The sequence below is a fragment of the Labrus bergylta genome, chromosome 6 (assembly GCF_963930695.1).
Source record: "Labrus bergylta chromosome 6, fLabBer1.1, whole genome shotgun sequence".
Taxonomy (NCBI): Eukaryota; Metazoa; Chordata; class Actinopteri; order Labriformes; family Labridae; genus Labrus; species Labrus bergylta.
In genome coordinates, this window is record NC_089200.1 from 3,025,970 (window position 1) to 3,049,787 (window position 23,818).

The 23,818-nt window shown below is 41.7% G+C and overlaps 2 protein-coding genes across 2 annotated transcripts; both read right to left on the reverse strand.

The window, feature by feature from the left end:
- Nucleotides 1-6,560: 6,560 nt before the first annotated feature.
- LOC136179378 (interferon-induced protein with tetratricopeptide repeats 1-like) lies at nucleotides 6,561-11,813 on the reverse strand. Its single transcript, XM_065955566.1, has 2 exons — nucleotides 11,298-11,813; nucleotides 6,561-9,596 (listed from the first exon to the last, which is right to left on the reverse strand). Exons 1-2 carry the CDS (start codon nucleotides 11,300-11,302, stop codon nucleotides 8,291-8,293), a joined length of 1,311 nt encoding a protein of 436 aa, XP_065811638.1. The 5' UTR covers nucleotides 11,303-11,813; the 3' UTR covers nucleotides 6,561-8,290.
- Nucleotides 11,814-11,871: 58 nt separating this feature from the next.
- Nucleotides 11,872-14,901, reverse strand: LOC136179453 (interferon-induced protein with tetratricopeptide repeats 1-like). Its single transcript, XM_065956280.1, has 2 exons — nucleotides 14,897-14,901; nucleotides 11,872-13,156 (listed from the first exon to the last, which is right to left on the reverse strand). The coding sequence occupies exons 1-2, from the start codon at nucleotides 14,899-14,901 to the stop codon at nucleotides 11,872-11,874; spliced, it is 1,290 nt and encodes a 429-aa protein (XP_065812352.1).
- Between the last annotated feature and the right edge of the window lie 8,917 nt (nucleotides 14,902-23,818).

Consider the following 23,818-nt stretch of genomic DNA (forward strand, 5'->3'; position numbering starts at 1 on the left):
ATTTTTACTGTTTCTAAAGTATCGACAGCAGCCACTGTTGCACCTAATTACCGAAGACTGTTTAACAGTGGATATCTCCGGTCATCGTGATGATTTTAACAAAAAGAACAACAAAGGGAAAGTACGGAAACGAGGGAGACGGAGTGGTGTCCGAGAGAGGCTCAAGCGTCTGAATCTCCACCGTATACCCCTCTCCTCGATGCTGCTCTGTAATGCCCAATCCATCAGAAACAAGATCGACGAGATCCAGGCCAACGTCATTCATCTGGAGAAATTCAGAGACTCGTGCATCATGGCTTTCACCGAGACCTGGCTTACTTCTTCGGACTTGGACACGGATCTAACGCTCTGCGGTTTTGGGACATCGGTGAGGCTTGACAGAAACGTTAACGTCACAGGTTATTTCAATCACTGTAACTTGAAATCATTGAGCAACTTTCACCAGTATATTTCTTGCCCCACCAGACTGAACAAAACTATTGACCTGTGTTATGGTTTAGTCAAAGGTGCATATAAGTCGGTTTCCCTGCCCTCTCTTGGCTCTTCTGATCACAACACCATCCTTCTTACCCCCATCTACAAACCTCTCCTTAAAAGAGTAAAGTAGTCACAAGGACAGTGGAGCTGTGGACTGAAAGTGCTATTCATCATTAAAACGTAGATAAAAATCATTCAGTGCATATGCAAGCTCTGTCTGTGATTTAAAACCGTCCATGTTAATCCACCCATTTTTCTTGTTGTCCTGGCCAGTCATGGTTTTCATGCCATCCCACACTGCCTTTAGGTCATTACTATAAAATCTATCCTCCACCCTATTCTTATATTGGAGCTTAGCCCTCTTGATTTCATGTCTGGCCTCTTTCTTCGCTTCTGCTATCTCAACAACCCCACCATGCAGAAACGTGTCATGTTTCCTGTGCAGTGCATCCTTCACTGCCCCTTCTAACGCTAGTATAAGTGTTCATTCTGTCAGATCCATGTTTAAAAAATGTAACATTAGGAAAAGCCCTGCAATCTGCAAAAAGGGCCTCCAGAGACTCTACTTTCTGCGCAGAATGAACACTTTTAATGTGGACAAGACACTGATGGTTTTATTCTACCGATCTTTTATAGAGTCAATTTTAACCTTTTGTTTTATCTCATGGTATGGTAACCTTTCTGTTCAGAACAAAAATCGTCTTTCCAGTATTGTCAATACAGCCAGTAAAATAATCGGCGCTCAGCAGCTTTCATTGTCAGAAATCTGGAATAGACAAGTTGTTAGAAAAGCAAAGTCTAAACATTCGTATGCAAGTCAGATACTCACCTCATCTTTCTGCTGTTTCTTCCTCTCAGTCGTTTTCTGAAGATGACTTAGTCGAGCAGATGTCTTGATGTTGCTCTGTGGTTACAGTCGCTCCAGCTTCAGCTCTCTAGTGTGGATGGCGTGATGATGTGCAGCAGCAGCTTTAAATGTCTGTGATAGAGGCGTGGCACTTTCCTTACCAGCAGGATGTTATGTGAGTTTAATTTCTTAAGAATTGAAACTGAAAGCCTCAAGTTGCAGGGCTCTCAAGTGTGTGTGTGTGTGTGTGTGTGTGTGTGTGTGTGTGTGTGTGTGTGTGTGTGTGTGTGTGGTGTGGGCATGAGTTTAGACATTATGTGGGACTGTCTGCCTTTACAATTGTGACTGATCATCGCCCATTGCTGGGGCTCAGGCACATGGCCATTGATAATAACCCCACAGGACGGAGGGATCGCTGGGTGCTGGAGTTGGACCCTTTCAACTGGACCATTATGCACAAGAACGGCCCTAGCCATAAAAATGCGGACGCTCTTTCCCGCAGGCCCGTTTCCCCTGGCTCTGTTGGGGCGACAACAGACCACGTTGTGGGCTCAGTGGACTGCTCTCCGGTCTCACCAGGAACATGATCTGACCTACAGACTGCTTATTCTCTCTGCTGCACTAACTCCGAACTGCAGGTTCATGTCAAGACATCCCATGGGGGGGATCTCTGGTTGACCGCCCTCTGCAACGGGTGGCAGCAGATATTCTGGAACTGTCTGTGACATCTCGGGGGAATAGGTACGTGCTGGTTGTGGAGGATTATTTTACTAAATTTGTTAATGTGTACGCCCTTCCAAACCAGACTGCTCATACGGTTGCTCACTGTCTTTTTGAGGATTATGTTTTGGTGCATGGAGTCCCTGAGGTCCTGCACACCAACCACGGCCGCCAGTTTGAGGCGGACGTGATTCAGGGTCTCTGTCAGATGTTGGGGATCAAGAAAACATGCACCATGGCATACAATCCGAAGTCGGACGGAATGGTGGAACGCCATAATCGTACTCTGATTGACCAGCTTGCTAAGATGTTGCTCTCTTGTGGGGGCAAATGGGACAGTTATGTAAAACAGGTCGCTTTTGCATACGTGGTATGCATGGTTGGGAGGCGCGTGTCCCTGCTGATGTGCTTGTGCCTGGTGTTGTTTCAGACTCTCGGGGGGCTGGATCTCTGCCATGGTATGTGTCATCCATGGTGGATGGACTGAAGGCTGCTTTCTCAGTCGCCAGGCTCAATGCTGCAGAGGCTCATGAGAGAAAAAAACTGTATTATGACGCTGATGTTTGCCACCGTGCCAATGAGGCGGGAGAGATGGTGTGGTTGAATAATCCCACTGAGAGCTTCACGAAGCTGGCACCACATTGGAAGGGCCCATACCGGGTAATGGAGGCGTTGATGTCTGGAGGTGAGGCTGCACTGACTTACCGCATCAGCAACCCTCTGGACTCTCTGGAGAGGACTCAGGTGGTTCACCATGACAGGCTGAAACGTTATACTTTACCAGTGCCTACAGGGACTGTTCCCCTCCTACCCTTAAAGTATCTCCTCTTTTGGGGGTTTCGCCACTCCCGTTGTCGCCACAAATGGTTGAGCAACAATTGGCTGGGGGTGTGGACATCAGTCTGTATGGGGAGTTTTCAGGGCCTGAACGCAGGGGGCGTGTCCTGCGACCACCTTCACGTCTTCAGGATTTTGTGAGGTTCCGAGTTTGATGCTTGGTGTTTGTTTCCCTCTTTCTGGGATCTTTTTTTTTTAATGTATTTTTGCTGTTCAAGTACATTTGGGTGACAACTGTGATACAGAGGTTTTTTTTTCATGCTCAGGTTAAATTCTGCTAGGGGACTATTTTGAGAGGTTTCCTGTTGTCTCATGGGTGCCTGTGCCAATGTTTTATGTGAAACGGGGACATTTCAAGTTTAGGGGGGGACGTATGTCACAGATTGTGACAGATTGTTATGTTTTTTATATGTACTGTATATGAGGTGAGGTGTCCTGAGAGAGTTACCGTAGCTGCCATAAAGCAGTTGTTATTGTTGTTATCCTGTTACACTGGTACACAGGTGTGTGTGTAATAAAGTGGAAGCCGTGGATAAAGAAGCTCCCCGCCTATGTGCCGTTTATTGTTTTCTTATTAAGTGTATCCGGTCCAACGAACCCAGAAAGCTCGGTTACAGAGGTAAGAGAAAAGCTTTGTGAATACGGCTCCTGATCTAGGACTAAAAAACAGGTGTCAGAATAGCTGCTGAAATTAGCAAGAATTCAACTGGCTGTCTAGTTCACACACTCTGGTCAAACTGTTAACTAATATTACTGATTACCAGCTGACTGGACACAATATTCCCCAACATACAGAAATCAAATGATGAGATGACTTACTGTATTAATACCATATGGTCCTCTTCTCCATAGACTGTAAATATAACGGTCCTCTCCCACGTCGATCAGTCTGTACTTCAGCGAGCGTCTGAATCAAAGTGCGAGCGTCTTCTTTGTAACCAGAATGTAGCGTTGTTGTAGCGGGAATATCTAAATCTTACCCGGATACAGCAATGCTATTTATTGATTGGTTGTTGGGGTAGCTATATATATATATATATATTCTTTTTTTGATTAACTGGTGCGTGGCAAGCTCCTTCTGATCTCTATGGGAAACCCACTTGATTCATATCTGTTCCACTATTTAAAAAAATGGGTTAGGGTTAGGCGTTAAGGCGTATCCTGGTAATTTATGCGTGAGAAACACAAGGTATGGCGTGTGAGCGTGTGAACAGGTTGAAATGTGTGTCTCTCACTCCCAATGCGTGAGATTCAGAGCATTGAAGGTTGTCAGTTTTGATGCGCTTTGGCGCCATCAGGAGGTCTCTGAGTGCAACTGCAGTGTCATAAAAACGGTCACGCCTCCCCCTCTGACACCACGTGCATTTGTTGACAAACAAAGGGTGAGGAAGCCGGCAGAGACGCTGTGAGAAGATGAGGAACCGCGCAGACTCAAAAGGTACAGTAATATTACCAGATTTTGATGGAGCCTGAGTGTCTGCAGCCCGTTGTCTAGTTTGTTTATTCAACTGTTACCATGACAACTATAGGTCGTGGATAAATGGCTACATAGATCGGTTTGTAAGGTTACAAACAATTTGGAGACAAAAGTAAAGCTGCTAAACGTGAGACAATGATGACGTCACTGGTAAAGACGCAGCTCGGAGTGACTATGGGGTTTCCTATTGCGCGAGACGCTAGCTTAACATTCAGTACATTAGCCGTTAACATTCACGACTAATGAATAACTTTATGAATATTATTCAAAACTCCGCAGAACTGATACGGGATGAATCGAATATGATCAGTAACTGAAAACCACAGTTTGATTTCATCTAAACAACTAAAAAAATACTTTAAAATGTGTTTATCGACGGAGTGTGAATCATCATTAACTTACCTCCGACCAAGCTGTCAACGGCTCTGACCACATTCCTGACGTCATCACTCACACTGTGGTAATTCTAGAGTCTCTTGGGGATTATTCCTCTTCATTTTACTTTGTTGACTTTCAGAAACAAATTTTGGTTTTCAAAGCAATAATGTATGTGACACTTAGCAGGGCAACAACAGTGAGTGCTGTCAGATGGGGCCCCCTTAGGGAGGTTTCCTACTGTCATTTTGGGGCACTGCTTTGGTTTACATTTGTGAGCCCTGAGGGGCCCCTACTGGTCTGGGGCCCCAAGCAGTTGGGGCACACACACACAGACTCCAAAATAAACAGGCAGGAGAATAATGTATAACTCAAAAGAAGATATAAAATTAAAAACAAGTGTTTTGGGGAAAGTCTTATGCTGTCAATATCAACCTGTTGCACTGACAGAGTATGAGGTTTTTGTTTTTCAACATCGGTTTTCCTTTTATTCTAAGATTCAGCCCAAAACTTCAATTCACCATCAATGATGAGCCGGAGCCCGGAGTGGGGCTGAGTCAGTACAGGAATGCAGCATATAGACAATGTGTGTTATGGAAAATCAACAGGAGAGATACAACAAGTCACAATATACATGGGTAACACTTTACAATAAGGTACACACATTTTGCATACTTACTGGGAGACGAATGGGAAACTAACCACTAGATATAATCCAGAGTGCATATGTGAAAAGGGCTCTAGGTAACCATTAGTTAACAGGTAGATTTGTGTGGTTTATCCAGCTTTCATTATCCGTTAAATAATAATTCACTACTCTACAACATGTGATGAAGAAGTACTCAATATCTACCCAGTACTGAGTGGTTTTCTAATGGTTACTTGAAACTTTAATCACGTTATTTTTGCATTCCAGCATGAGCATACAAAAAAAAGTTTGGGTTTGGTGCTACATTACACAAATTTTCTACCAACATAACTTGAACTGCTCTTCTGCTGTTGCTCGTTTGGAGCGACAAGTGGTTCATCCATGCCATGATTGATGGTTAGTCTTTCACTGTGCCAAGACACACATGATCAGAACATGTGCTGCTGTGAAATGTTCTTATTCTTCCTGACACAATAAGTGTATAAAAGGCTCAGACAGTAGGTGGCCTTCCTGTTAATTGCTCACGCTCCTCCTGCGTGTTGATGACGTAAGCATCTCAAGCTTTTTGCTTCTGCCTTTTCCTTTTCAGTCGCTACATAACACATGACTGTTGACTCTGTTTGAACTGTCTGTATTGTTTAAAAATGATTGTATATGTATAATGGCTGAATAAAATACTCATACATACAGGAACAGTTTACCAGCATGAGTGTGTTCGGAGAGGAGAGCGGCAGATTATAAATTCATCGTACTCTGCAACATGATGATGAATCAGTTTATGGACGCCATCTTGTAATACTCTTAGTTCACCAGCAGATGCTGCCTGTGCTAGTTGTAAACCCAGGCAGTAAAGTGTATGTGAAGTTGTTAATCTGTCTAAAGAGCTAATTTCTTTCATTTAAGTTCATTGAACTCGAATATTTCTGCCAAATAACTTACTCTAATAATTGTCAGACGCTTATGATCTGACGAGGCTTAAATTTCTAGCTCCGTCCTCCCGATAGTTTAGAACTGAAGAAGGTGAAACCACTGAAACAAAAAACTTCAAGACGATTTCTTGGTGTGCACACTGTTCATTTATTGGTATAAAGCTTAAACACAGCTTGAGCAAACAGGAGCATCTTAATATATAATTTTCAGGTAACAGAAACTACATTTTCACATGAACAATGAGGACATTAAATTTCTGAAGCGAAGCACATTCTTATAAAATCCATTAATTCTAAAATCTGAAAATACAGCATTGAAAAAACACAACAGAAGCAAAATACATGATAATCACAATTCACACATTTCTTCATTAAGTATTCACCATGACGACCGTGTTTTACAGAGGACGTCACACCTACCAGGAGCTAGGGTGTAAGATTTAAAGGTCACATAGTCTCCTCCTCTTCAACCAGTTAAAAAAATTCTCAGAACTTCCAAAAACATGTGTGAAGTTTCTTGTTCTAAATCCACTCTGATCCTGTATTTGATCATGTCTATAAACCCCTCTATTTCAGCCCTGCTCAGAACAGACTGTTTCTGTGTCTGTACCTTTAAATATGTAAATGAGCTGTGTCTGACCACGCCCTGTCTCTGGAAGGTCTTGGGTGTACTTGGTCTTTCTCGCTCCATGTCCTATTGTTTACGGTGAGAAGGCAGACTCAGAGGGCAGAACAAACACCTAGCTGTGGGAGTGTCACCCACCTGGGGGAGGGGCTACTGCCCTTTGTGATGTCATGAAGGGAACTCCGTCCTGAATTAGTAAGACATTCCCAACTCTCTCGCTTTCTCTCTCTCCCCTGTTTCTAACTCTATTTACTGTCCTATCTCTAAATAAACGCATAAAAGCCCAAAAATAAAAATAATTAAGAAAATATATATATATATTTTTTTTTTAACCAGGAAAAAGTCTCATTGAGATTAAAAATCTCTTTTACAAGAGCATCCTGGCCAAGACAGGCAGCAGCACAATTACAGGGTTTCAGACATAAAACACTTAACAACAATGGACATAAATACAGGAATCACAAAAAGAACCAGTTCACCAGAGTCTGTCATAAGTCATGAGCAACAAAGCGATCAAAAAGGACAATACGAGTTAGCTAAAAAATCTACAGTCAGATATTTCTGCCTCCAGATCATTAAGACCACCTTTAAAAACATTCAAGGAAACCAGCTCCCGAAGACTTAGAGTATCTTGCAACCGATTCCAAGAAGAGGGAGCAGCATACTTGAACGCCCTTTTTCCTAATTCCGTACGGGCTTTAGGGATGGTAAGAAGGTGAAGATGGTAACTTCCATTACTTTATATGTAGCTCTGTAGGTAGGATGGAAGCAGACCGAGAATACCCTTATAAATAAAAATATGCCAGTGATTTAGTCTACGTGCAGACAAGGCAATCCAACCAACCCGAGCATACAAGGAGCAGTGGTGAGTAAGGGCTTTTAGATTGGTGATAAACCTCAGTGCCCCATGGTAGACAGTATCCAACGCATTTAGGCTTTGCCAGGATGCGTGCACGTAAAGAGCATCGCCATAGTCTAGCACTGACATAAAAGTGGCAGCAACAAGTGTTTTTTTGGCCTTAAATGAAAAGCAAGACTTAATTCTAAAATAAAATCCTAATTTTAACTTGAGTTTTTTTTAACCTGTTGTTGAATGTGAGGCTTAAAAGAGAAAATAATAAAAGTAAACCTTCCTTTAATTTATTTCAAATAGTTTTGTATGGCAAGACATTTGTTTTTAGTTAGTTTTTATCCTTATTTTTTGGACGCCCTGGCAGAATTGGCCCCCTCCTGTTTTTCATTCTTCTTCAGGATTCTGTTGCTCTTTATTACCACGTGTGAAAGCAAAACGCCTTTGTAGAAATGTTTTTTTTTTTTTTGCTTGGACAAAATTGTACCCCCTAAATTTGCCTCCCTATCTGTACTGCCTTGGCTCTTGCAGATTTCTGAGAAACTCCTCTATTTCTCTGCACATTATGCCTCTGTCTTTAGTCTTCTCCAGGATTCTGATGCTGTTGTCACGGTTGAAGGATATTTCTGGTATTGCTGCTGCCTTCATGTGATACTGTATGGACCTGTGGGAGTCATATAGATTAAAGTATAAATGATTTGCATATTTGTTGTAAAGCATCTGTTTGTCTGAAGGTTCTGCAGGTTCATTTTTGAGCAGTTTCTGAAATATCTGCTCAGCTTTGGCCTTGCTGTGATGTGACTTTGCATAGATAGTTGCGAGGTCTGTTTCCTTTTTGAGTGAAGAGTGAGGGTAAAGAGAGATCAGCTCCTCGTGGAGAGCGATTGCTCTGTCCACCATGCTTTGTTCTGGATCAGGGTAATCTCTCCTTTTATAAACGATCCTCCATCTGTAGCAGAACGCAACACATCTCTTCAGATAACACACATCTGGATGTTCTTTCAGAACTTCCTCTGCCAAATCAACGGCCTCATCAACTGATATGTATTTTATGTAAAGGTTTAGTAAGGCCCACATGCCACTGCTACTGCAGCACAGAGTGCTCACATTTCCAGCCAACTCACGGACTTCATCTCGAATGTTTTCTCCTTCATCAGCACGTTGTTCAAGGTAGAGCGCAGCGAGGTACAAGTTCTCTGGATCCCGTTCCTTGGCTTGTCTCATTTTCTCCAAGAGGTCAGGGTCCAGCCTTGTGTCACTGAAGTTTTGGGCCTTCTTTAACCATATGACATAGCTGGTGTTCCAATCCACCATGTCCGGCTGCATCCTGGCAGCTTTCTCGTAGTAATCAACAACCAGCTTCTTATCCTCTCTCAAAAACATCAGGGTCCAGGCCTTTTCAGCGTAGATCTCTGGATGGAGGTCGTCCTGGGTTGGAGATGGGTATTTTTCCATCAGGGCATCAACCTTTGACAGGTAAGCCTGACTCTCTGCTTGATCTCCCAGGTGGTGGTGCAGCCAGGCCAGGTTCCCATAGTTCACCACTAACCAAGCACCCTCATCTGCATCTCTCAGCTTGTTGAGGGTCTCTGCAGCCTTCTGGAACAAACTTTTAGCCTCTTCATTTAACCCCAGCTTATACTGAATGAACCCCCACAGGTTGTAATTGTGGCCCAGTTTTCTATTTCCCTTCTCTGTGCTGAAGTCCTCCATCTTGTGCGTGAGGCGTAACAGTTTTGGCTTGCTGTGGTCCAGGTTCCAGGTGAAGTGGCACTGCAGGGACTCCAGTGTGGTTTGACTCTGAGCAGCACTGATGGAGAATAAAAAAACAAACATTTTAACACATCAGCAGCTAGTTTGGATATGCTTTGAAGTGGGCTATGTAAGCAGGTCTATATCTTACAACTTATCAATAATGACACACACCATCCCAGCCACTGCCTGTTCATCCTGCTGACATCTAGCAGCACACATGTATGTTCTGCTACTTTATGACTGTATTTATGTTTGTAGTTTCTCCTCTACTCTTCAAATCCGATGTACACAGCAACGGAGGAGCCTCGTTTGTCAACCTGAGCTGTCAATCATGCCTTTATTCCCCTTTTTGTATCGTCAGCTAACTAAGTAAACTTCTCAGATAAATGAAAAACACAATAAATTATTTGACATCACTGCATGGGCTCAGGAACAGTTTCCAGGAGACATCACATCTCTGGATTCACAAAAGTTAGATTAAACTTTTGTTTTTGTCTTTTATTACCGCTGTCGCACGGGAAGTGATGGTTCTTTTAACCAATCAGTGGACGGCGGTGTGTCTAGATCCTACCTAATCGGTACGTATGGTACCCCAACAGAAGGGTACCAAAAAAGTAGGATGTTACAGATCTGTCATTTGGTACCGTTCCCAACTTCTGACAGTGGAAAAGACAACAAATGATGATGGTGGAAATAGAGCAATAAACTGCCCTACCTGTAATCGTGACTCGTCACCTTGCAGTGAAAATATTTGGAGCGTAAAATAAGACCAAGGAGAGCCTGGCTAAATCCTTTGGGGGGACAGGCCTACTGCAGAGTGGTATTAATGACCCTGTCCCAACTTTTTTTTATGTGTTACTAGCATAAAATATTAAATGGTCATAGTTTTCCAAAAAACATTAAATGTCTCAGCTTTAACAGTTGGCATGTTGTCTTTGTGCTATTTTTAATTAATTAGTCTTTATCTTTACATTTTACACAACGTCCCAACTTCTATTGAACGTGTGGGGTTCTTTGTTGTTAACATGTACTTCTTCTTAAAATGTATTCTTCCTTTATAAAGTAATTTACGTATATATACTTGATGTTTTTATTGCCTGAAGGACCAGCAATTGATAAGTTAATGTGCAACCTGATTGTGTGCAATTAAATTTATGAACCTTGAACCTTCCTACTGCTGCAGCTGATACCTTACTTCCTTATACCTTTAGTATGTTTTTATTAAACAGCAGAGTATTTAATTTCCATGGTAATCCTTATTTTACTGAAGGTAAATATATAATTATAATTCCACCTCTTAAAAAATAAACAAAAAAACAATTAGTCATAATATTGATTCCTTAAAAGGAAACACAAATTAAAATCACATTTTTTTTTTTAAGTTTATTTTTGGGCTTTTTGTGCCTTTAATGGAGAGATAGGACAGTGGATAGAATTAGAAATCAGAGATAGAGAGAGTGGGGAACGACATGCGAGAAAGGGTCCACAGTGCGGGATCGAACCTGGGCCGCCCGCTTGGAGGACTATAGCCTCCATACATGGGGGGCGCGCACTAACCACTGCGCCACCAGCGCCCCTAAAATCTAAATTTTGACCCCAGACAAACAAAATGTCACAAAAGCCCCAAAGTGAGAAAAGTAAACATATGAAACACTAAAATAATGAAGCTAAAGGGGAAGAAAAAGACTAATAGGAAAGGGTTTGGAATTAATAAATTAGAAACATGTAAACATTTGTATGCAAGTCAGATACTCACCTCATCTTTCTGCTGTTTCTTCCTCTCAGTCGTTTTCTGAAGATGACTTAGTCGAGCAGATGTTTCCTCTTGATGTTGCTCTCTGGTTACAGTCACTCCAGGTTTAGCTCTCTAGTGTGGATGACGTGATGTGCAAAAGCAGCAGCTTTAAATGTCCGAGATAGAGGCGTGACACTTTCCTTATCAGCAGGATGTTATGTGACTTTCCTTTCCTGAATTAGTAAGTCGTTCCCAACTCTCTCCCTCTCTCTCCCCTGTTTCTAACTCTATCCACTGTCCTATCTCTAAATAAATGAATGAAAGCCCAAAAATAAAAATAGCTAATAAAATAATAAAAGTAAACCTTCCTTTGTTTTATTTCAAATAGTTTTCTATGGCAAGAAATTCATTTTTAGTTAGTTTTTATCCTTATTTTTTGGACGCCCTGGCAGAATTGCCCCCCTCCTGTTTTTCATTCTTCTTCAGGATTCTGTTGCTCTTTATTACCACGTGAAAGCAAAATGCCTTCGTAGAAATTAGTTGTTGTTTTTTTTGCTTGTACTAAATTGTTCCCCCTAAATTTGCCTCCCTATCTTTATTGCCTTGGCTCTTGCAGGTTTCTGAGAAACTCCTCAATTTCTCTGTCTTTATTCTTCTCCAGGGTTCTGATGCTTTTCTTACGGAAGGAAGATTTTTCAGGTATTGCTGCTGCCTTCATGTGATACTGTATCGACCTGTGGTAGGCTTTTCGATCACAGGCTAAGTAATTTGCATATATGTTGTAAAGCATCTGTTTGTCTGAAGGTTCTGCAGGTTCATTTTTGAGCAGTTTCTGAAATATCTGCTCAGCTTTGGCCTTGCTGTGATGTGACTTTGCATAGATAGTTGCGAGGTCTATTTCCCTTTTGAGTGAAGAGTGAGGGTAAAGAGAGAGCAGCTCCTCGTGGAGAGCGATTGCTGTGTCCACCATGCTTTGTTCTGGATCAGGGTAATCTCTCCTTTTATAAACGATCCTCCATCTGTAGCAGAGTGCAACAAATTTCTTCAGATAACGCACATCTGGATGTTCTTTCAGAACTTTCTCTGCCAAATCAACGGCCTCATCAACAGATATGTGTTCTGTGTGAAGGTTTAGTAAGGCCCACATGCCACTGCCACTGCAGCACAGAGTGCTCACATTTCCAGCCAACTCACGGACTTCATCTCGAATGTTTTCTCCTTCATCAGCACGTTGTTCAAGGTAGAGCGCAGCGAGGTACAAGTTCTCTGGATCCCGTTCTTTGGCTTGTCTCATTTTCTCCAAGAGGTCAGGGTCCAGCATTGGGTCACTGAAGGTTTGGGCGTTCTTTAACCATATGACATAGCTGGTGTTCCAATCCACCATGTCCGGCTGCATCCTGGCAGCTTTCTCGTAGTAATCAACAACCAGCTTCTTATCCTCTCCGAAGAACATCAGGGTCCAGGCCTTTTCAGCGTAGATCTCTGGATGGAGGTCATCCTGGGATGGAGATGGGTACTTTTCCATCAGGGCATCAACCTTTGACAGGTAAGCCTGACTCTCCTCTAGATCTCCCAGGTGGTGGTGCAGCCAGGCCAGGTTCCCGTAGTTCACCACTAACCAAGGACCCTCATCTGCATCTCTCAGCTTGTTGAGGGTCTCTGCAGCCTTCTGAAACAAGTTCCTCGCCTCTTCATTTAACCCCAGTTTATACTGAATGAACCCCCACAGGTTGTAAATGTGGCCCAGCCATCTATTTCCCTCCTCTGTGCTGAAGTCCTCCATCTTGTGCGTGAGACGTAAAAGTTTCGGCCTGCTGCGGTCCAGGTCCCAGGTGAAGTGACACTGCAGGGACTCCAGTGTGGTTTGACTCTGAGCAGCACTGATGGAGAATACAAAAACAAACATTTAAACACATCAGCAGCTAGTTTTGACTCTTGTGTTCTTATTTGTTATGTCTCGTCTCGCAGTGTCTCCTTTACTCTTCTAAACTGTCAATCACTTTTATTACCCTATTATATAGTCAGACAATCAAGTAAACTTCTCAGATAAATAAAAAACAGACTAAATTATTTGGTGGACATCACTGCATGGGCTCAGGAACACTTCCAGGAGACATAGTCTGTGAACACGTTAGCTGAAACTCTACCATGTGTAGGGTTGCCACCTTCCAAGCAGAAAAACAAGGGACACCCCGCAGCGGGTTGCAACTCAGTAGGGGCCTCACTGGCCCAACGGTGGGGTGGGGCACCAGTTGTGGTGAATCATGATTTAAAACGTGGTTTTAATGAAGTAATAAGAGTCATACTTAAAGTTTTAAGTGCTTTATGAACACATTTTTTTCTGAAATAATTTACAAAAATGCAAAACTTCAGTGTAAAGGCAGATACAGTAATGTATGCACAATGAAATGCACCTAACACGACTTCAGCAGATGATTACTATTAGCTATCTAATTTACAACTTAACTTAAACTTCAAATAAAGTTATTAACTTAACATTAATTCATTAACAGAGTATTATTGAAGTGCTTTTGACACTGCTGTAACATAGAGGGGAGCAGTAAGATAACAATTTTTTTATTAAATAAACAGTACGAATTTAATAGTATTTTCATTCATTTATTCTGTCCTCCTGTCTGTCGTTTTTGTTGTTTTCTTATGAAATCATGAATGATACTATTAATATGGTTTTGAACTATTTTCTTATTGTATTAATTAAGTGTCTACTGTCGATATATCGATGTTGTATTGATGATATCTCGCCCAGGACAAACTGTGAATACAGATTTGGCTAAAATAAATACGTACCGAAAAATATTCACACTATCCAAACTATACTGGAATAACCTATTTATAAACATGGGAGAAAATATATTAAGTAGGCCTACAATAGTTTCCTTTACATTATATTCATTTTCACTGACACTGTCAAGCCAGGCATTACTTTCTACTCACGTCTGTATTTCTGCATCCGTTTACGTTTCAATGGTGCACGGTGCGGGAATCAGAGACACCTGCAGACATGTTTCCTTCTGACTCCTATGACTTTCTCTCACCCAATCACTGACAAGCTCTCATTGCTCATGCCAAAAAAGAACCAAACAAACCAACGGACACTCCGAGGAGGTGGGAACTAGCCGGCTGAATGATGCTGAGTTCAAAGCATCTTGGAAATACGGGACAAACCGCGTCCCGTATTGATTCAAAACGGGACGCAATATCAAAGTGTAAAATACGGGACGATTCCGTATTTTACGGGACGGGTGGCAAACCTAACCATGTGTCATGATTTGGTTTTGTATTTGAGTTTCCCTGTTTTATCCCAGTGTTGCTTGTTTCCCTTGTGTGTTAATGTTCCCTAGTGTTGCTGGTTTTTCCCTTGTGTGTTTCCTAGTTTTGTCTTCAGTGTTTTCTGTTTTATTTTGTCATTTATTATCCTCGTGTATCTCTGTGTTCTAGTGTGTTTTGTTAGATTCTTGAGTTCTGTGTGTCTTTAGTGTTTCATGATTTAGTTTGTAGTTGTCCTCAGTGTTTCTTGTATTCCTGCCTCTGTGTGTTTCCCAGTGTGTTTGCCCTGATTGTCTTCACCTGTGTCGTTAGTCTCACCTGTGTCTGATTACCCCATGTCTATTTAGTCTCTGTGTTTCTTCCCTTCTGTGGCAGTTCATTGTATGTGTTTGTCGGTGCGTATGTTATGTCAGTGTCCCGGTGGCTCCCTGTTTTTGAGCCCTGTGTTTTTGTTGAACTTGTTGAAGTAAGTTTTTGTTTGGCTTTTTGTTAAAATAAATAGTTTAGTTAATTCTGCACTTGGGTCCACACCTCCTTGTTTTCCAATTGTGACACCACGCAAAGAGCAAGCTGTATATAAACCAGATCCAGAAACATTGCTGGCTTTCCTTGGGCCTGAGGTCAATTAAAATGGACTTAGTCAAAGTGGAACACTGTCCTGAGGTCTGACAATTCACAATTTGAAATCTTTTTAGAAAAAATGGACGCTGCATCCTCCGGAGCTAAATAGGAGAGGGACCATCTGGCTTGTTATCAGCGCTCCGATAAAAAAACAGCACCTGTGATGGTATGGGGGTGCATGGGTAAACTGCACATCTATCAAGGCTCCGTTAATGCTGAACCATACATAAAGGTTTTGGAGCAACATATGCTGCCAAATAGAAAACCTCTTTTCTGGGAAGGCCTTGTTTATTGCAGCAGCATAATGTCAAACCACATTCTGCACACTGACAACAGAATGGCTCACAAGTCAAAAGCCTCATTTCCACCTAGCGGTCCGGTCAGTGGTCTGTACCTCCAAGGTCGCCCATGGGGGCCAAAAATCCAAAACAGCATTGAAATAACTCTCGAAACCTACGGGATATTTAAACTTGGCGTGTTTTCTGTTTGTCCTTTATTACTGCTGTCAGACGGAAAGTGGCGGTTCTTTTAACCAGTCAACGGACTGCGATTTGTCTCACTCCAACCTTTAGGGTTGGATTGGTACACTTGACACATAATGTGGATCTAATGTGTTTGGATTAAATCTTTTATTGGATTTAAACCGTTGGGACTCAGTTTGATGAATTATTATGATCAGGAGAGTTCAGTAAACCTTTAAACGGTTAAAAGACGTTGTTTGTTTGTCGGTGGTCTGACAGGTGGGTAGATTGTGACTGCTGTGGTGGTCTGACCTGCACACACTGGGCCGTCTGAGTAACAGGGTCAAATATACTGGTGCACCGTTTATGTTTTCATAATTATATCAGATCAGCATATTGATTTACTTTGTTTGACTGAAACCTGGCTGTGTCGAGATGAATATGTTAGTTTAAATGAATCCACTCCTCCCAGTCATTTTAATACTCATATACCTCGAGACACCGGACGAGGTGGTGGAGGAGCAGCTATTTTTAATTCTAGTCTTCTAGTTCACCCTCAACCAAAGCTGAATTTTTCTTCTTTTGAAAACCTTGTTCTTAGTCTTTCACATCCAGTCTCAAGAACTTTTCAGCCAGTTCTAGTTGTTGTAGTTTACCGCCCTCCTGGCCCATATTCTGAGTTTCTATCTGAATTTGCAGAATTTTTATCAAATTTACTCCTTAGCAGTGATGGAATAATTGTTGTAGGTGACTTCAATATCCATGTGGATGTTGAAAATGATAGCCTTAACACAGCTTTCATGTCATTATTAGACTCTATTGGTTTCACCCAGGGTGTAAACGAACCTACTCATCGTTTTAACCACACCCTAGATCTTGTTTGAGCTTATGGCATTGAAATCCAAAACCTTACAGTTTTCCTAGAAAATCCTCTTCTATCAGACCATTTCCTTATTACTTTCGACTTTGTCCTACCAGAATTAGCTCTGCTTAATAAAAATGTGCTCTCTAGAAGTTTATCTGATAGAGCTGTAGCTAGATTTAAGGAAGCTATTTCAGCTGCTTTTGATTCAGTACCGTGTTTCAACCCAGTTGGAAACTCTTATGATAGCTTTAGTCCCTCTCAGCTAGATCAGTTTGTTGATAGTGCAGTGGATTCGCTGAGAGTTACTCTTGATTCGATTGCTCCCCTAAAACAGAAGGTTATCAAACGGCAGAGACTAGCTCCATGGTTCAACTCAGAAACCCGTACTCTAAAACAATCGTCGCGAAATTTTGAAAGAATATGGCGCTCGACCAAAACGGTAGAATCTCGTTTATTCTGGCAGGATAGTCATAGAAAATATATGAAGGCTCTACATCACGCTCGAGCTGCCTACTACTCCTCTCTAATCGAGGAAAACAAAAGCAATCCTAGATACCTTTTCAGCACTGTAGCCAGGCTGACAGAGAGTCATGGCTCCATTGAGCCTTGTATTCCTTTAGCCCTCAGCAGTAATGAGTTCCTGATCTTTTTCAACAACAAAATTCGAGACATCAGAGACAAAATTGTTAACCTCCTGCCCTTACCTGGTGCAGATACGTCTGATACGGCAGAGACAGTTCCAGGACCAGATATTAGTCTAGACTGTTTTTTTCCAATCAACCTTTCAGAGCTAAATTCAATTATTTCTGCGTCGAAACCATCAACCTGTCTTTTAGACCCAATCCCAACCAAGCTGTTTAAGGAAGTCTTTCCCTTAGTTAGCAACTCTATATTAAATATGATCAATATGTCTTTACTGGCAGGCTATGTACCACAGTCATTTAAAGTAGCGGTAATCAAACCTCTACTCAAAAAACCTACTCTATTGACTATCAGATCCTATTATACAGACTTGAACATTTACTTGGAATTACAGGGACTGCTTTAAGTTGGTTTGAATTCTACTTATCAGACCAATCTCAGTTTGTACATGTTAATGATGAGTCTTCTATGCACACCAAAGTTAGCCATGGAGTGCCACAAGGTTCAGTGCTTGGACCAATTCTCTTTACATTATATATGCTTCCTCTGGGAAATATTATGAGGAAACACTCCATACAGTTTCATTGTTATGCAGATGATACTCAGCTTTATGTATCAATGAAGCCCGATGGCACCAGTCAGTTATGTAAGCTAGAAACGTGCCTTAAGGATGTTAGGACCTGGATGAACAGAAATGTTTTGCTACTTAACTCAGACAAGACTGAAGTTATTGTGCTAGGCCCTAAAAACCTCAGAGAGACTTTTTCTAGTGATGTGACTGTCCTTAATGACATCAGCCTGGCATCTAGCACCACTGTTAGGAATCTAGGAGTTCTATTTGATCAAGATATGTCCTTTAGCTCTCACATCAGGCAAATTTCAAGAACAGCCTATTTTCACCTTCGTAATATATCCAAGATCAGGAATATCCTGTCGCAAAATGATGCAGAAAAACTAGTTCATGCATTTGTTACCTCCAGATTGGATTATTATAATTCTCTTTTGTCAGGGTGCGATGGTGGATCTCTAAAGACTCTTCAGCTAGTCCAGAACGCTGCAGCTCGTGTACTGACTAGAACTAGGAAAAGGGACCACATTACTCCTGTGTTGGCTTCTCTGCACTGGCTCCCTATACAGTCTAGAATAGAATTCAAGATCCTTCTTCTCACTTACAAAGCTCTAAATGGCCAGGCACCATCTTATCTTAAGGAGCTACTAGTGCCGTACTGCCCCTCGAGAACATTACGGTCCCAGAATGCAGGCCTGCTAGTGGTACCTACAGTCTCTAAGTGTACTATGGGAGGTAAAGCCTTCAGTTATCAGGGTCCGGGAGGCAGACACACTCTGTATTTTTAAGAATAGACTTAAAACTTTCCTTTTTGATAAATCTTATAATTAGGGCTGGTGCTGGTGTAGACCAGCTCCTAGTTATGCTGCTATAGGCTTAGACTACCGGGGGAACTGGCACCTTGAGCTCTTATCTCTTTGTCTCTCTCTCTCTCTCTCTCTCTCTCTCTCTCTCTCTCTCTCTCTCTCTCTCTCTGTCTGTGCATATACAGTACATCATATTACTGCATGTAGCTATCTGTAAAGCTCAGTCACTAACCACCTACTTTCCTGGGAGCTCTTGAGCTGTCTTAGGCTCCTCGAGATTGTTGGTTGACGGCCTGACAGAACTTATCTCGAGATAACACTTGTTATGAGTTGACGCTATACAAATAAAAACTGATTGATTGATTGATTGATTGAGTCTTTGGTTAGTATTATGTATCCGTTTTGCCCCCTCCCCTCTGCCCTTTTGTACAATTCCCAGTGGGAGAGGTGGGTGTCCATTGTTTTGCCTAAGTGAGAGAAACAATTAAATAAGTCATCATAGAATAAATTGTTATTCCAAGTCTACAAGACAAACAGTTTAATGACGTGGTTAATCTCTTATGTTGCAAAAACAACTACAAAACATTTGACGATCAGTCGACGATGTAAATCCGTTGGGGGGACAGGCCTACTGCAGAGTGGTAAACATGACCCTGTCACAGCTTTTTTTAAATGTGTTACTGGCATAAAATATAAAATGGGCACATCATACTTTCCCAAAAAACATTGAAATGTCTTAGTTTCAACAGTTGTCTATGTGTTATTTTCAATTAATCAATTTGTATCTTATCATTTTACACAACGTCCAACTTCTATTGAACCAGTGGGGTTGTTTGTTCTTAACATGTACTTCCTGTGCAGAGGTTTACGCAGAGGCCTCTGGTAAACAGGATATGGGCTTGGTCCGATATGAACAGCAATATTTCAGCAGCTGTCGCAGTTTTATTTTAACACACAAGCACAATACATTTTCCATTACACATTCCACCTCTTCAATAAACCCCCCAGAAAAATCAGTCGTAATGATGATTACTTAAAAGGAAACACAAATTAAAATTGTCCCTCACCCTGCACACTCAAAAAGACCACATCATAACCTCAATCTGGCCTTTGAATACTCGCTCTCTCAACAATAAAAGCCTCATTCTCCATGACTTCATAACCGACACCAATAATGGACTCCCTTTTTCTCACCGAAACCTGGCAAAAAGCCATGGAATATTTCTCACTAAACTAAACCACAAACACAGGATACACATACATCGACAAACCCCGTCTCAATGGACAGGGTGGTGGTGTTGCTGCTGTTTACAGGAAGAACATTGAAACTAGCACCATTCCCAACCCTGCAGTTGACTCCTTTGAACACATTGTTTTCAAACTCTCTGGTCCTACTCCCCTGGTCACTGCTGTAATCTATCGTCCCCCCCAAACCAAACCCTTCTTTTTTCAGTTATTTATGACTCTCTTACCCAACTCTGCTCAATTTCAACTTCTCTTTTGCTCCTTGGGGATTTTGACTTCCACATCAATGACACACAATGTTAAACTGCGAAAGAATTCCTGGACCTACTTCACTGCCTCAACTTCACACAGCAAATCAACTTACCTACTCACAGCCAGTGCCACATTCTGAACTGGACACAATCCATCAACTGTCAAGTCTCAACCTCAACATCTCCAACCATCTGGCTATGAACATGGACATTGACATCCCTCTTCCCACTCCAAAGCTAAAACAAAAAATCTCCTTCAGAAACGTAAATTCAGTCGACCCCCCAGCTTTATCAGCCTCTATAACCAACACAATCCCCCCCAATTTGATAATCCCTCTGAATTCATCACTTAACATAACAACACACTCTCCTTCTGTCTAGATCAACTGGCTAAACTTAAAACTAAAACTCTCTCATTCACACACTCTGCACCCTGATACACTCTCAAACTCCATAAAATGAAATCCCACAAACGCCAGCTGACTACCTCAGACAATACAAGGAAGCTCTCAGCACAGCCCGGTCCACCTATTACTCACACCTAATCCACTCAGGCTCATCCAACCCCAAGGCTCTCTTCTCTGCAATAAACAAACTCTTCAAACCCAGTGACAACACCTCTTCTCCTTCACAGTTGACAAATGCAATGCTTTACCCAAAACACTCAAACTGGCAGCCGTCACCACCATCCTCAAGAAACCTGGACTCAAAACCGACAGCATGTGAAACTTCCACCCCATCTCCAACCTCTACTTTCTGTCAAAAATACTGGAACGTGTTGTCTCCTACCCAGATCAAATCCCACCTCCAATAACCTGTTTGAACCATTTCAGTCTGGCTTCATAGCACAGAAACAGCTCTCCTCAAAGTCACCAACGACCTCCTCAACATCCTCAACATCCTCGGCCTCACTGCAGCCTTTGACACCATCAGCCACAATATTCTTCTATCCAGCTTAGAACACTCACTCAACTTCACTGGCACTGCTCTTTCCTGGTTAAAATCCTACCTCACCGACAGACAACAGTTTATCAAAATCCATCTTTAACTTGTTTTTATTAATATTAGCTTAATGTGATACACTTGATACCCTTCTGTTTCTAAAAATGATCATCCAAAGTCCTTAATAAACTCCAAAACATCCAGAACTGTGCTGCACCCCGTCTCACCCACACCCGATCCAGTGAACCCCTCACCCCTGTCCTACATATCTCCACTGGGTCCCTGTCCCATACCGTATCCAATTCAAAATCCTGCTCCTTACACATAAAGCCCTTAACCACCAGGTCCCCTCCTATCTCACAGTTCACCCTCACACTCCTGCACGCAGCCTCCATTCTTTAAAAGCCAACCTCCTGTCTCCCCCACTTAGAACCAAGGAACGAACCTGGGGGGACAGAACCTTCTCCATAGCTGCCCCCTCCCTCTGGAAACTCACTCCCTACACACATTCAACACTGCACTGACCCTTCTACATTCAAATCACTAATCAAAACTCACCTCTCCAAATAAGCTTTTATGATTGTGATGTGTGTTCTGTATATCTGTCGCTGCACCTTCATGTTGTTTTATTTATGATTTGTGTGTAATGTTGCAGTGTCTGTTAGTCTGTCCTTACTGTTCTGATCCTTCTGTCTTTTTAACAAATGTACAGTGTCTTGAAATTGAAACTTATAAATAAAATGTATTATTATTATTTTACCCCAGACAAACAAAAAGTCACAAAAGCCTCAAAGTGAGAAAAGTAAACGTATGAAACACTAAAATAATGAAGCTAAAGGGAAGAAAAAGACTAAAAGGAAAGGGTTTGGAATTAATAAATTAGAAACATGTAAACATTCGTATGCAAGTCAGATACTCACCTCATCTTTCTACTGTTTCTTCCTCTCAGTCGTTTTCTGAAGATGATTTAGTCGAGCAGATGTTTCCTCTTGATGGTGCTCTCTGGTTACAGTCGCTCCAGCTTCAGCTCTCTAGTCTGGATGACGTGATGTGCAGCAGCAGCTTTAATTGTCCGTGATAGAGGCGTGGCACTTTCCTTATCAGCAGGATGTTATGTGACTTTCCTTTCCTTTCTTAAGAATTAAAACTCAAAGCCTCAATATGTTGTCAGTTTTGGTGCGCTTTGGCGCCATCAGGAGGTCACTGAGTGCAACTGCAGTGTCATAAAAACGGTCACGCCTCCCCCTCTGACACCACGTGCATTTGTTGACAAACAAAGGGTGAGGAAGCCGGCAGAGACGCTGTGAGAAGATGAGGAACCACGCAGACTCAAAAGGTACAGTAATATTACCAGATTTTGATGGAGCCTGAGTGTCTGCAGCCCGTTGTCTAGTTTGTTTATTCAACTGTTACCATGACAACTATAGGTCGTGGATAAATGGCTACATAGATCGGTTTGTAAGGTTACAAACTTTTTGGAGACAAAAGTAAAGCTGCTAAACGTGAGACAATGATGACATCACCGGTAATGACACAGCTCAATCTGTAATAAATGATGTCTGCAGGGATGTTCATTCTGCCGTATTACAGACTTGTTAGGCAGTAGTATAACCAGTTTGCAACCCTATGTAGAAAGTTACGTTATATAACGGTCTGTTTGTGCATTGCTGATGTAACCCCGTGTGTTCTGGGTTGTGGAAAGGACTCAGGAGACAGCTCGTGTGTTCTGGCTCTGTATTTACAGACAAATTAACAGAAACCGATGAATTGTGTTGTGAGCCGGGATCAAACATCTCCCCTGATAAATAAAAAAAACGTGTTATTTAGGAGAGCCAGAGTCAGAACATTAGCCGTTAACTTTCATGACTAATGAATAACTTTATGAATATTATTCAAAACTCCTCAGAACTGATACGGGATGAATCGAATATGATCAGTAACTGAAAACCACAGTTTGATTTCATCTAAACAACTAAAAAAATACTTTAAAATGTGTTTATCGACGGAGCATGAATCATCATTAACCTACCTCCGACCAAGCTGTCAACGGCTCTGACCACATTCCTGACGTCATCACACACACTGTGGTAATTCTAGAGTCTGTTGACTGTGTTTGAACTGTCTGTATTGTTTAAAAATGATTGTATATGTATAATGGCTGAATAAAATACTCATACATACATGATCAGTTTGCCAGCGTGCGTGTGTTCGGAGAGGAGAGCGGCAGATTATAAATTCATCGTACTCTGCAACATGATGAATCAGTTTATGGACGCCATCTTGTAATACTCTTAGTTCACCAGCAGATGGCGCATGTGCTAGTTGTAAACCCAGACAGTAAAGCGTATGTGAAGTTGTTAATCTGTCTAAAGAGCTCATTTCTTCCATTTATGTTCGTTGAACTCGAATATTTCTGCCAAATTACTTACTCTAGTAATTAAAAGGAATATATTATGTTAGAAATGAGTGTTTGTTTTCTATTTAATCTTTGTGCTGGATGTGAACATTGTTATTCATGTCATGTTTGTGACCCTGTATAAACCAGCTCTCTCAGAACACTCCGTTTTAGTGTGTGTGTCTCTTTAAATGTGATGATGAAATCGTTTAGTGTGATAGCACTAAACAATAGCAGCTTTAGCAGAATTAGGACGCTTATGATCCGACGAGGCTTAAATTTCTAGCGCCATCCTTCTTCAGTTTAGAACTGAAGTTAGTTAGTTTTTATCCTTATTTTTTGGACGCCCTGGCAGAATTGGCCCCCTCCTGTTTTTCATTCTTCTCCAGGATTCTGTTGCTCTTTATTACCACGTGTGAAAGCAAAACGCCTTTGTAGAACTTTTTTTTTTTTTTTGC